Here is a 12,998-nt window from a genome sequence, read left to right as displayed (position 1 = left end):
TCGGCGTTGTGAAAGGGGCAAATAATTGGCTTTTGCTGTATCAATCATCGAAATGGGAGCTTCGAATACTCTCCGCGATTAGATTAGTTGATTGAATGGAGCTTTTACGTACCACTAGACCCCGAAACAGAAGTCAGCATTAACCCTTAGAACCTTCCGCAGATTAACCCCACAAAGAGAGCACAAAAAAAAAATAATAATTGTTTTTACACGAAAATCAATTCACAGACAATGGCGGGGGGGTGCGGGGTGCGGAGCGGGGGGGTTGGCTAAAGTGCATGACAAAACTTTTGAAGGTTAAGAGGGGGTGGGCGGTCCAACGAATCGGGGGCTATCGGCATCGGCCGGTTTATCGAGTGTCGAACGCGTTTTTCAAGTCCATTGAAACGGCTGACGCGAATGCTGATGCTGATGCTGACGCTGACGTTGACGCTGACGCCGGCGCTGATGCTGATGACTTGGTCACTTGGGAGGAGGGGGCTTTTGGGGGGAGGGGGCCTGGGGTCGGTTCGGTTCGATCGGTATTCAGTTCTTGTTGTTATTTCAATTGGTTTTCATTTATTTCGTTCATTTTCGCACACCCGAAACGAGTCGAGCGCGTACCGTTATTTATTTTATGCGTTTCTTTTATTGTGGCTATTCTGTGTTTTCATTGATCTCCGTTTTGTTGTATTTTTTTTGTGGGGGTTTTTTTTTTGCGTGCGTGCGGCCCGCCGTCGGCAGCAGAATCGGAAGACTGTCTGTCTGTCGCGACCGCACGCGCACCTTTGCCGCAGCGCAGCGGGCTTTGGGTCTGTGTGCGAGCGAGCGAGCGAGCGGGCGACCTGGCGGGCGATTGTGTGTGTTAGAAGCGGAGAGAGGCGCGAGAGAACCGAGAACCAGCCAGCCAAGCAAATCAGCTGTTTGCTCGCGCCCCCACACGCTCTTCTGCCCTATCTACCTTGCTCATTCGCTCTCCCTCTCTCTCTCTCTCTATCTATCTGCCGTGCACTCTGAATGAAATGAAATTGGTAACGGCAGTTTGCATTTGAGCTTTCATGTGCATTGCGCAAATATGAAGCTCTCCCGCCCCGCCCCGCTCCCTACGAATTCTGTTATGCAAACACGCGTCGGTCGGCGGTTGTCGGTCGGCGGGCGTCGGTCGTCGGTCGGCGCTCGCGTCTGTCGGTCGGTTCTTGCTGCTCTGCCATGCCGAATGACGCAGACAAATGTCCAACCGCTGTCGATGGCTGGGCTCTGCAGAGACAGGGCGACAGAGACAGCGACAGCGACAGCGACAGAGACCTCAGGCAGATGGTCCGACCAAAGGAATACCCTTTCTTCACCTTCGCGGATAATAGTTCTTTGTATTTCTATTAAATCTATGTATTTATTGGCTTTGCTGGGGCATCCGTCACATGTGTCTCGACGGCTACAGCATACCCTTTGGATCTATTTAGAAACAAGTTCCACCACAATGTGCGACAATAAAACAGCTGCGCGACTGAGCAATATGAAATATTCAAGCTGGGAAAGATGGGGGCAGATGCATGGGGGGTGGCACTGGGGGCAAAATCGTTCATCTGTCTGTTTGTTTGCCCCATCAGGGGTTTGTGCTTACGTTGTGCCTTTGCCAAGTTCAAAATTATTTAAAACAATTAATATTCATTCTGTTCCGTGTTGTTTTCTCTTCTGTTCTGTTCAGTTGTTGCTGCCTTCAATTAGCCTCGCTCGTTCGCTGATGATCATGCTGAGGTCCACCTCCCCCTATCCCCCCCCCCCCCCCTCCCTTCTTCCCTCTCTCTCTATCTCTGTCTCTGTCTCTTGCGCGTGCTTGAACGTGCCTGATGCGGCATCTTGATGAAGGTGTCAGAAATTGCAGCCATAAATTAATAAAAACAATCACAAAACGGCAAATGGCTCGAAATTTATTCAATTAATCGGACAACGAGAGCCCAAATTTAGACACTTAGAATCTGTCGGCAAAAGCAACAACTGTACGATGATATATTTTCTGAATATATTCTGCTTTAAGGAGCACTATCCTATCCTTCTCATACCAAAATCTTTGTTAAATGTTTCTATAGATCGATGGCACCCCTCTGCCCGTATCTCTCTCTCTCTCTCTCTGAGATCATTAAATTTCCTGGTGTTTAAGCTCTCAGGTTCTTCAAGTATAAATCTTGATTAATATGATATCATTAGTGGAAGTATTTTATACAAAAATCTTTTCAAATTCCATTGGCTTTGGGTTCCATTAAAAAAATAAACAGGAAATATTACAAATACTCGTACATTTTGCAGCAGGAAGTCGCTTGCAATTCAGAAAAGAAACACCATTCGATGGGAGCCTGTGCCGCGGGTGTACATATAATTATTTCAAGAAAAATTGTTCCGACTCTGGGGATTTATATTGATTTTTGCATGGGAGGGGTGGCTAGGAAATGGCGGGGAGAGGGGTGGACAATGGGAGCAGAACAACTCATGGCAAACGCATTAATCTATCAAAGCCACGCTCCATTTACCCCGGAGAGGGGGGGGGGGGGCTGTGGGCCCCTCCCCGGCGGCATCTGTTGTCTGTATGTAAATGTGTGCCACAATTAACAATACAAAATTACGCATTAATCAAGCACAAAGACAAAAAACCTATTGACATATCAAGCGACTAGAGATGGGCTCGTGCGTGTTCGTGTTCGTGCTCGAAAAAAGGTGGTGCACAACTGTACTAAAAGGGAGATTATTTGAAGAGCAAGTACTACGATATGATGGCTTTAGAACAGAGATTTACTGCAGCTTTTGCCTGTAGATCTATGAAAAGGCAGACATTTTGAGGTTTTTATTCATTTATTTCCCACAAATCCTCCTCCCATCAAAACGTAGTATTTTCCGACTTCAGTGAAACCTTATCCGCTTTTGAGTTGAAACGGAGTTCTTAGCTTAATCCAAAATGGGATTCTTAAACTTCGTGGTCTTCGACTTTGTTGTCGTGCCTTAAGAGCCCGGCCCGCACCCAGCTCTTCTGGCCAGCTTAGCGGCTTAGAAAATATACATTTTAATTAACTTTTTTCTTCTTTTTTTTCTCATTTTTTTTTTGCTGTTGTCAATGGCGGATGTGAATGAATGGATGGATGGATGGATGGATGGCTGGATGGATGAGGAGGATGTAGCGGATTGGGGACTTGGGAAAATGGCCAAAAAGCCCCCGATATGAATCAGCTTCTGACCAAAATGTGAACACAATTCCCAATTTTATAGCTGTCCCTCTTGCTCTCTCTCTCTGTCGCTTTCTGTCTCTGACACAAGACAAAGCTTTGGCCATAAATTGCAAAGTACCGTTTTGCCCATTTGACGGTGGGGCGGGCACACGGCCAGCATACAAAAACGAGAATCATCGCCCCGCTGAGAGAGCGCAAGCTTCGTTTTGAGAATAGCTGCCCCTCTCCCTCTCTCTCTCTCTCACAGCTGACGACAGCAGCTGGTCAGGGCGTCTGTGTGTATGGGTGTATGGGTGTCTCTGTGCCAGTGTGCGAGTGAGTGGGGGGTGAGTCATTATCGGGTGACGACAACTGACATTAACGTTTCGCTGATGAGAAGGTAAGACAAAAAAAAAAGCAGCAGCAGCAAAAAGAGCCAGAAATAATAATAATAATGGAAAGTATTTAAAAGACACAGAGAGAGAAGGAGAGGCAGAGAGAGAGAGAGAGGGAGAGAGAGAGAGATACTGAAAGACAGGTAGATAGATGGCGGATGATGATGGGCCATAACATGCGGCTAAATGGTTTAAAAAGCAAGAGAGAGAGAGAGAGAGACAGAGAGAGAGGGGGAGAGAGAGAGCCACAGCCGGAACTCCAGACAGCAGCAGCCCCCAAGGTAAACCTTTTACGAGCTCTGTATTTTTTTTGTTTTGCCATCGAGATCTGCTTCTTTTGTCCCACTGTGCAGATACTGTTAGGGGGCCATTGCTTCACCTCTTTGCCCACCTGCAATCCGAGCAATTATACTGAAAATCAGTTCGGGTTGTCATCTTTCTCGTTTTTTGTCTGTTTTGGCATCACTTTTGGCCGCCTTGAGGTTCTTGGAAATAGAAATTTCCGCTGACCTTTGCCATCCCGCTGCTGTGTGGGGAGTCGTGTTCCAAATCTTCAGCCGGATGGCTAATGGACAAATAATTACAGCCATCTGCTGGGGCAGACAGAGAGAGAGAGAGAGAGAGAGCACCAACGATGTACCGCTATCGTTGCACAATTGTCTCCGTCGAGAGTTGACCGGGGTCGTGGGTCGCCCAAGAACCCAGTGGTGGCCGGCTCTACGGCAATTGTTTCTCTTCTCCATATTTAATTGCCGCCATCTGAAGATCTTGAGAGAGCTTCTTAGCTTAGCTTCTATCTGTCTGGTGCTCTATATTCGCAATCCCGTTAGATGGTGCCATCTTATGCCCTATCGCCCTATCTCATGTGCACAAAATCCACTGCAAACCCGGGGAATGTGTGCCCTGGTGTAGATCCAACGCCCCTCTATGAGTAAGGAGACTAAAGATCGATCTCTAGGAAGCCACCGATTGGTAGAAACTGTTCTTTGGATCTCAAAGAATGTCATTTGTAGGGTTCGCGGAATCAAGCGATGATCTTACATCCTACATCCCGTAAAATGCTTCCCTTTCTTTTCGCAGATTTTTGAAATGCCATTTTCCCCGAGTTTTTCTGCTTGTTTTTCCAGTGAGATAATCATTCGAGTACAAGAAATATTTGCTAATTCTAATTCTTGAGCTGCCTCTCTTTCTCTCTATTGGCTAATTACTCGGTTCTCCATCGCTGGCTCCGGTCTCTGGCTCTGTCTCTGGCTCTGGCCATCAGTCAGCGGGCAAAGGAAGCGTAATGAACTCGGAATACACACGTATTCGTACTCGTATTCGTACTCGTGTACCTTGATACGCCTTCTGGCTCTACTAATTCGAGCGTAATCTGGAAACGCTTTGTGTCCACCAGCTGTTCTGCGAGCCACCAGTCATTAAGTGGTCCAGTGCGTGCAGACCCTGGTGTGGAGTGTCAATGAACGCTGGCTGGTGCCTGGGGCATGGGGCATGGGGCCTGGGGCCTGGGGCCAGGGGTCGCCTGAGCACCTGTTCTCGATTTGAATATGAGCCGCCCCAAGGCTGGAGCCGCCAGCGAAACAGCTGTGACAGCTGGCGAGAGGCAGCAGCTTGGCAGCAGGTTAGTGGCCAGATGATTAGCCGTCAAATGCCTAATGGATCGAATGGAATATGTTTTACCAGAGAGCCATGGCTACTGGCCACCGCTGGCCATATCAGAGCAAATCTCTGGCAAAAGTTGATTGCTCGTAAAGCAGCGGCAGGAAAATAATGCCATGCGATGCGATGCGGGAGAGACCCATAAAAGTCCGGCCAGAGGAAAAAATTGGAACAGGAAATTAAAACGTTAGCTACCAGCTGAAGCAGAAACAGAAACAGAAAACGGTAACAGTACGGATACGGGGCAAGACGAGAGACGAGACTCGGGCCCCTGGAGACTGGAGACTGGGGCCATATGATAAGGCCCAAAGTCGAACCATGTGGAGCGAAAAACCCAACGAGGCAGAGTGGATGGACTGACGGGCAACGAAAAGCACACAAAAAAAGGGCACAACAGCTGAGGCAGGAGGCAGGGGCAGGAGGCAGAGGCAAAGGCAGCCAAGATTAACAATGTGGAGACTTGGAGCAGAAAAAAGTGCAAGTAACATGTGTTACACTGTACTGAACACAACTGTACCGCCCATAGGTCCAGTGCTGGGGCCAGCTTTCTTCCCAGAAAGTATCGAACTTTAAGTCGAAATATCGATTAAGTCTCGATACAATCGATTCTCCCAGTTTCAGTGTGACCAAAGGCTGTTGTGATGAATGCTGGACAGTGATTAGCATATCTTTCGATATGCCAATTTGTTAACAACTAATACCAAAGTGTTAACGAGGCCGATTGAGAAGAGGTCTTTGTGCTGTGTGTTCAATTAGCTACCGAAAGTACAGTTGGCCACAAGTTGGCTACCACTTCAAGACAATATTACTCATTTATGAAGAGATCTCTCGCAGATCCGCGAGGGATTTATTTTTGTTAATTTCGTATTTGTTTACAAACCAAAGCAAATCAGACAATACAAGACTTTTGAACATTATTATGCAAATTTGTTCAGTCTCCTCGACGTGTGGCTGGCTTTTTGGTTAGCTTTTGGTAGCTTCTTAGTGTGCCATTGACACTGGTTGGGGCTTGTGTGCCTGACAGGTTTATCATCATAATCATCATCATTTTATAATGCCCGCTGCTAGGGCGACTCTTCCTGCTGCTGCCTCTGCTGCTACTCGCATAACAAATGACTGTTGTTATGTGGTTGGTGCCTCTTCTTCGACTTCTTCTACTGCCTCCACAGACGTACTGTTAGTCATTGTTTCGAGTGGCACAGGCACAGGCACCCACCCCCCCCTCTCTGTGGCTCTGCCTGTGACTGTGACTGTGTGTGTTGCATGCACAAAGGCGACCCCCAAACAACAGAACAAGTTGTGTGTTACTCACACTCAAAGGCACAGGCACAGGCACAGTCAGAGCTTGGGGACGTGCTGGGGACGCCCGCCTCTGTTTTCCCCGCTTTTCAGCAGCAGGTACTCGTCCCTGGGAGTGCAAGGGTATGCTCGTATTGCTCAGGGATCGTCGTCGCTAAACAAACTTTAAGTTATGGGAACGATATTGTCTGAATTCAGAATAGATATCTTCCAAAGTACTTAAAGTCGTAACAATCGATTTGTTATCACATTGGGAACAAGGAAAACAAAACAAGTCCTTGTAGACAGTGTTGCCATCTGCACTAAGGAACTCCTCTTCGGCAGTGTTGCCATCTGCACTAAGGAACTCCTCTTCGGCAGTGTTACCATCTTCACTAGGGAACTCCTCTTCGGCAGTGTTGCCATCTGCACTATGGAACTCCTCTTCGGCAGTGTTGCCATCTGCACTAGGGAACTCTTCTTCGGCAGTGTTGCCCATGAGAGTCCTCTTTGGTGGCATTCCACGCCCGTCTGTATGCAGGGGCTAACAAAGGGTATCCCGATAGTCGCAATGCCGCCCACAGTCTACAGTTCTTTACTTGCTGTTCTCTCTCGTTCTCTCTCCTCATCTTCGTCTAGTGTTTATGCATGTTCATGCAAGTCAATATTTGGTTTCCTAACTAATTATCAGTTCAGCGCACTCTGTGACTCAGGCAGAGGGGCAGATGAGTGGTGTCAACGCTTTTGCGGTCGCCTCACCTCGCCACTAATTCGGAGAGTTCATTTAACTCTGGTGCTGCTGCTGGTGCTGCTGAAGCTGGTGCCCAAACAAAGCCAAATCATATATAAATATAGCTCCAGCGGGGATGGGACGATGATGGATCTCGGTTAAATTTGGACCACAAGCAAATAAGGAAGTCCTCCACCTCCTGCCAGCCCGTTATCGCAGAAGGTGTGACCTCCAAAACGCATTTTGTTGTGGGACCTTTAGGCCTACTAAACAATACATGTGCATAAATTTACCCACTGGGCTGTTTGCCTTTGTTTCAGTTTCAGTTTCGGTTTCTGTTTCTATTTTCTGTTTCTTTTTTTCCACTTTTGTGATATTTTAATTGCCGCTCGAACCTTGAATTCGCGCTCGCACAGAGTGCTTTTGGTGCTTTTGGTGGCCGAAAACTAAAACTCCACACAAAGGCCCACCGCTTGAGAAATGTTCGTAATTAAAGCCATCAAAAAGTGAGTAAATACCTACATTTATGTGGGGTGCCCGTGCCCTGGTGCTCTGTATTTTTGTTGGTTCTTTTAGTTTCGAGTCTTTCGCTTCCTTTGTCCGACCTTTGACTGCGACTGTGGATTTTTCAAGTATTTTCCATAATGCAGACACATTATTAATATTATTATTATTCGACTTTTGTGCAATTGCCTGGCCAATCTCCGCCACGACCTTAGAAAGTTGATCTCACTATAATAGCAGTTAAGGAACGGAATGGAATGGAATGGCATGGCATGGCTTGGCATCGTGCCTCATATTTGGGCTAATGTCTTGGGTCTGTCTTTTCGTAACTCGGAAATATTCTTGGTGTTCTTTTAAGCTAATTTTCTGGCTAATGACAAATTCAATGGCCAGCTTCTGTTCCATTTTCTATTTATATTTTGAGGTTAAGATCACTGCGGTCTTGGAGTACAGTACGTTGTAATTGTCTAGTTTTCATCACCTATTTAACAGTTCACAAGGTTCGGAGGGGATCCACAGACAAGTTCTTTGTTGGAATAAACGATATCCAGAAGTAAATACCCTGTAAAGCTGTGTGCTAATAGAGTCTTCAAGTGTAAACACATTAAAAGAGAGCCCATAGTCTTGTAAGTAATGATTTTCTTATAGAAGAAACCATTAAACGCTGAGAAAACGTTTGCTTTGGTCTTTCAATTTCACTTCATCTTCATTTTGGATACTTTTGTAACGTTTTTCCTCCTCTTCTCTATAAATATGCAATATTTGCATCACTTTAACACAGATTCAGGGTTAAGGGAGCTGTTGAACAGGAATCCCCCCTGCTTATCCATCATGCTCATGGCTGGGGAATCACTATATATACACTATATGATATTATAGATTCATATGGGGGTTTTTCAAAAGGCAACTTACGCAACGAGGCCGCCGAGAAAGGCCACTGGACCGCCGCCTATGAGGCGGATCTTGCGGTGGCAGGAATCGAAGAGCGAGGTTCGGGTGGGCGCCTGCGATGTGGGTGACATGATCGATGTGGGGCCACTGCTGCTGCTGTTGTTGCCGCTTCCTGACCTGTTAATGAGCAGCTGTTGTTGTTGTTGTTGCTGTTGTTGTTGCTGTGTTGTTGCTTTCCACGCTGCTGCTGCTGCTGTTTGCTGTTGCTCGCTGGTTTTGCAATTGTAATTACTTAGGTAGTTGTTGTTGTTGCCACTTGTGTCTCTATAAGGCGTGCTGCTATGATGGTTAATGCAACTGTTTGAGAGACTGCTGCCGCTGCTGATGCTGCGACAACTGTCGTCGTCGTCTGTTGAGGTTGCCGCTGCCGCCGCTGCCGCTGCCGTTGCTGTTGGTGCCACTGGTGATGTGGCTGTGGCTGTGGCGACTATCGTTGTCGCTGTCTTTGGCTTCTTGTGGCGCCTTAGGGCTGCTGCTAGATTGTAGCTGCAGGACTCCTTCTTCTTCTTGGTCTTCAGCGGCAATGCCTCCTCTCCGCCTGCGATGGTCGCCGCCAGCAACAGAAGACACTTGTCGCTCGAGTGTGGCGAAGGTGCCTGTTGCTGCCGCTGCCTCTGCTGCTGGAAATAATATTCTGCTTCTGCCTCGGCCTCTGCCTCTCCGTGTGGCGATGTCAGCTGTCGTTGGAGCTTTTGCTGCTGCTGCCTGAGCTTTTGCAACAGAGATGTCTTGCTGCGATGCTGCTGCTTTCCGCTGGCTGCTGCTGCCGCTGCCGCTGCCGCTGTCGCTGCTGACGTCGTCGTCGTCGTTGTTGTTGGGGTTTTCGTTCCGAAGCCGAGTTCCACGATGTGCTGTGTGGGCGCTCTCAACATCATTCACTGTCACTTTTCTCCTTTACTGATTTTCTGTTTTACTTTTTCGTCTCTGCTTATCGTCTTCTTTTCCTTTTGTTTCTCTTCTTTTCGTTTTTGTCACTGTGTTTTTGTTGCTTTTGCGATTAACTTACTTTTGCACACATTTAAATTTTATTCAATTTCTGTTTTTTTTTTCTGTTTCTTTTTCAAGCTTCAAACTTTCTTCTAAACAAAAATATAAAAAAAAGCATTTAGCGAACTTTCAACTTTGTTTCACGGATTCCCTTTTGCGTGCTTTTCGCCATTCAAAACTTCTCGAGACTCGCATGTGTGTGTGAGAGTGTGTGTGTGTGTGTGTTAGTCATTCATAGGCTTCAAATTTTTCCACATTTGAGCGAAAAACCCCCCACTCCCCAAAGAAGGGCACAGTGGGACGGGGTACGTTGGAAAACCAAAAGAATATGGGTGGTCAAAAACCAGATATACACTAAAACAATTCATAGACTAAGAAACATTAACGAATAAAGAGTAACTATCGCATGCTATATTCGATAGCCATCCGATATCCGCTAGGATCCTTCACTTAGAGACCTTTCATTTATTGTAAAAGTTTCCCATAAGAGATAGGCCCCTATAAACAATCGCCACTTATCGATGGTAAGGAGTGTTATCGATAAACATCACAAGATCTTTCCAGGATCTCTCACTTACAGACCTTTTATCCTTGTAAAAATGTCCCATAAGAGAAAGGCCCCTATAAACAATCGCCACTAATCGATATTAAGGAATGTTATCGATAACTCAATAAGTGTATCCAAATCCCAAGTCCCAGAACCAAGTCTAAAACCATCCCAAAACATTCAATTTCTGGGAAAAGTCGCCAGATCCCATTCCTATAATCTCCACCAGCCTGCAGTTGATGGCATATCGCAATCGATGGCTATAAATAAGATATTGCCGTATTTCCCAGATTCCCCACAAGCTAATCCACAAGGTAATCCCCCCGACCGTCGGCCGCCCCATTCGAATGTTCTGGACAAGTTTTGTAATAAATTTTGTTCGGTTGCTAATCGCCCGTACACTCCGTAAATGCGAACCACAGTGCACCATGTGCTCTCCCGCTGTTGTATTCAATATTTAGTTTTTATATACATATTTTACATACGAATTTGCTCGAAATACACACATGTCTCTCGTGTGTATTTTATTTCTATATATTTGTCGTTAGAAAACGCGGATCGCGTGAGTTTTTCGACACAAGCCAAAAGCCAAAGGCAAAAACAAAATCCAAAAAGGCGAGAGAGCGACAGAGCGACAGAGAGGGGGTGCGAGAGGGAGGGGGAGGCCCCATTTGGCAATATGCGAGTGAGTAGGCGCGTGCGTTGGATCGGATGGGATCGAATGGGATGGGGCGATGGTTGTTGCCTCCAAATCCGCTTATATGTTAATTAGATTTACTACAAAAATACAGAGAAATGAATTATAAGTTTCTTCTGATTTGTGTTTGAACTTTTTACAGAGGTTTCACCCCTCCCACCTCCCCCCTCCCCCAAATACTCATACATATGCGTTAAGGCCAAGTTTAAAGCATTAATTGTAGGGGCAGGCAGCAGCACATAAGAAATGGTATGATAATGTGCTTGGCTGTTCCTTTTTCTTGCCTCAAAGAAGAAAAAGAAAGTAAAAGGCGGCGTCATCCAAATGCTTACGCAATCTCCAGCCGAGGCGCAAAAAAAAAAAACGCCAGCGAAACGACACGACAAAGCAAAATTAAAACACATCATTAAAGAAGGGCAAGAAGAAGGCGGCCAGAAGGCAGGCAGAAGGCAGGCAGAAGGCAGGGGTCCCCACAGCTCTGAGAGAGGAGTGCGGAGGCGCAGAGGAGGCCACACTCTTGTGGCATTATGATATTGAGTGCAGCAGGAGTCGCCACCAGTTGGGACCCGGGGGACACCCGGATAACCTTCACCCAAATATACGCCCCGCCACAGAGCACGAGGGGCACAGAGCACGAGGGGCACGAGGCACGAGGCACGGGGCACGGGGCACGTGTACGAGGTATGCAATGCCATGGATTGGTCCATCCATGGGTTTGAAAGTGAAGGCCTGGCCAAATAAATGAGTTGGAACAGATTCTTGCGGCAAATGCCGGAGAGAGAGAGAGAGAGCTCGCTTGATAAAAGCCACGCCGGAAGCTTCTGTTCAACGGCAGTAAGCCCCTGCGTAAGCTCTAGAGATTACGGTATCACTTGGCAAAAATATGACACATGGGTCTCGTTTTTTTTTTCTGCATATGCAACAGAATTTCCCGGCACATGCCATATACGAGAAAAAGCTTATCTGCTGGCTCCCGCATGGACCATCGTACCATCGGACCATCGGACCATCGGACCACCGCACAACGTGCCTGATGTGCGGTGTGGATTCAGTGATTCAATGATTCAGTGGCAGTGGCAGTGGCAAGCTCTCTGTACGGAAAAGTAAAAGAAAAAGGTGTGAAAAATAGAATGGCCTCAGAGTTTTGACACTTGGTAACTTTCACAACGGACCAAAGATTGAATTGTATCTCGGGGCGGCCTGGATGATGGGTGGAGTTTTTGCCAGAAAAAAATTGAAAGTGTGCTGTATCTTGCGGATCATTTGGGAGATCATAAAGCACTTCTAAAACTTTCTACCAGAGAGCAGCTCTTAATTTGCGAATTACATGCTCTCTCGGGTGATCTGCCAGTCACGTCGCGACGTTAGAATTAAGTCACTCCGGCAACCATGAAAGTTTCCAAAGAAACAAAAGCCTCGTGGAGCCCCTCTGATCCATGATAATGATGATGATGACACTGTGGATTTTTTTTTTTTGGATTTGGGGGAGGAAAAAGCCATAGTTTCTGTGGTAGAAAATGGGGCGGGGCGGCACACGCTTCGAGAATTTTTAAAATGAAAGTTCGTGCCTCTTCCACGGTTGACAAAGCATGCGGAAATCTCGAGAAATATAAAGCGCTTAAGAGCAAAAAATAAAAGCAAAGAAGTCTCCCCACCCCCCACCCCCCACCCCACACCCCGCAGCCCCAGTCTAGCCAAGAAAAAAAAAGAAGAAGAAATAATTATATTTATTTTAATGTGTTTTCTTTTTCTTTTCTTTGGTCGGGCGGCTGCTGCTGGTTGCTGGCTGCCTTTTCCTCTGTTTTCCGTGTTTATCCACACAGCAGCTGTCGTTTTCCACAGCCCGGCATTACTGTGAATTTTCAATTAAGCCAAGCACTGCCTCCCCGCCCGAGAGCCCCCCCGAAAGCCGCCTGTCTGCCTGCGTGCCTGGCCAACAGTTCTCTCTATCCATTCCTTTTCAATGCGGCTGCGGAAAAATGATGAAAGCTTTCTCTCTATCCGTACCCTATCCGCCGGTATCCCCCCTTTCGACGCTTCAGCGCTCCTCCGCCCTGCGGGCAGGCGAAAGGGAAGG

General features: G+C 46.9%; 1 protein-coding gene across 4 annotated transcripts in view; it reads right to left on the bottom strand.

The window, feature by feature from the left end:
- The window catches only part of Mob2 (MOB kinase activator 2), a 38,794-nt gene that overhangs the window by 12,194 nt on the left and 13,602 nt on the right, over positions 1–12,998 (bottom strand). Inside the window, exon 2 of one of the 4 annotated variants that reach the window (XM_033383852.1) lies at positions 8,652–9,769. The exons of 2 other annotated variants lie outside the window; for them this stretch is intronic. In XM_033383852.1, the coding sequence (XP_033239743.1) occupies positions 8,652–9,565 (914 nt within the window). In that variant the 5' untranslated portion in view covers positions 9,566–9,769. Of the gene's footprint in view, positions 1–603; positions 757–8,651; positions 9,770–12,998 lie in introns of those variants that run through there. One more of the 4 variants, XM_015187826.2, reaches the window with a different exon arrangement.

The sequence above is a fragment of the Drosophila pseudoobscura genome, chromosome X, assembly GCF_009870125.1.
Source record: "Drosophila pseudoobscura strain MV-25-SWS-2005 chromosome X, UCI_Dpse_MV25, whole genome shotgun sequence".
NCBI lineage: Eukaryota > Metazoa > Arthropoda > Insecta > Diptera > Drosophilidae > Drosophila > Drosophila pseudoobscura.
This window is presented reverse-complemented; position numbering and strand designations above follow the sequence as displayed.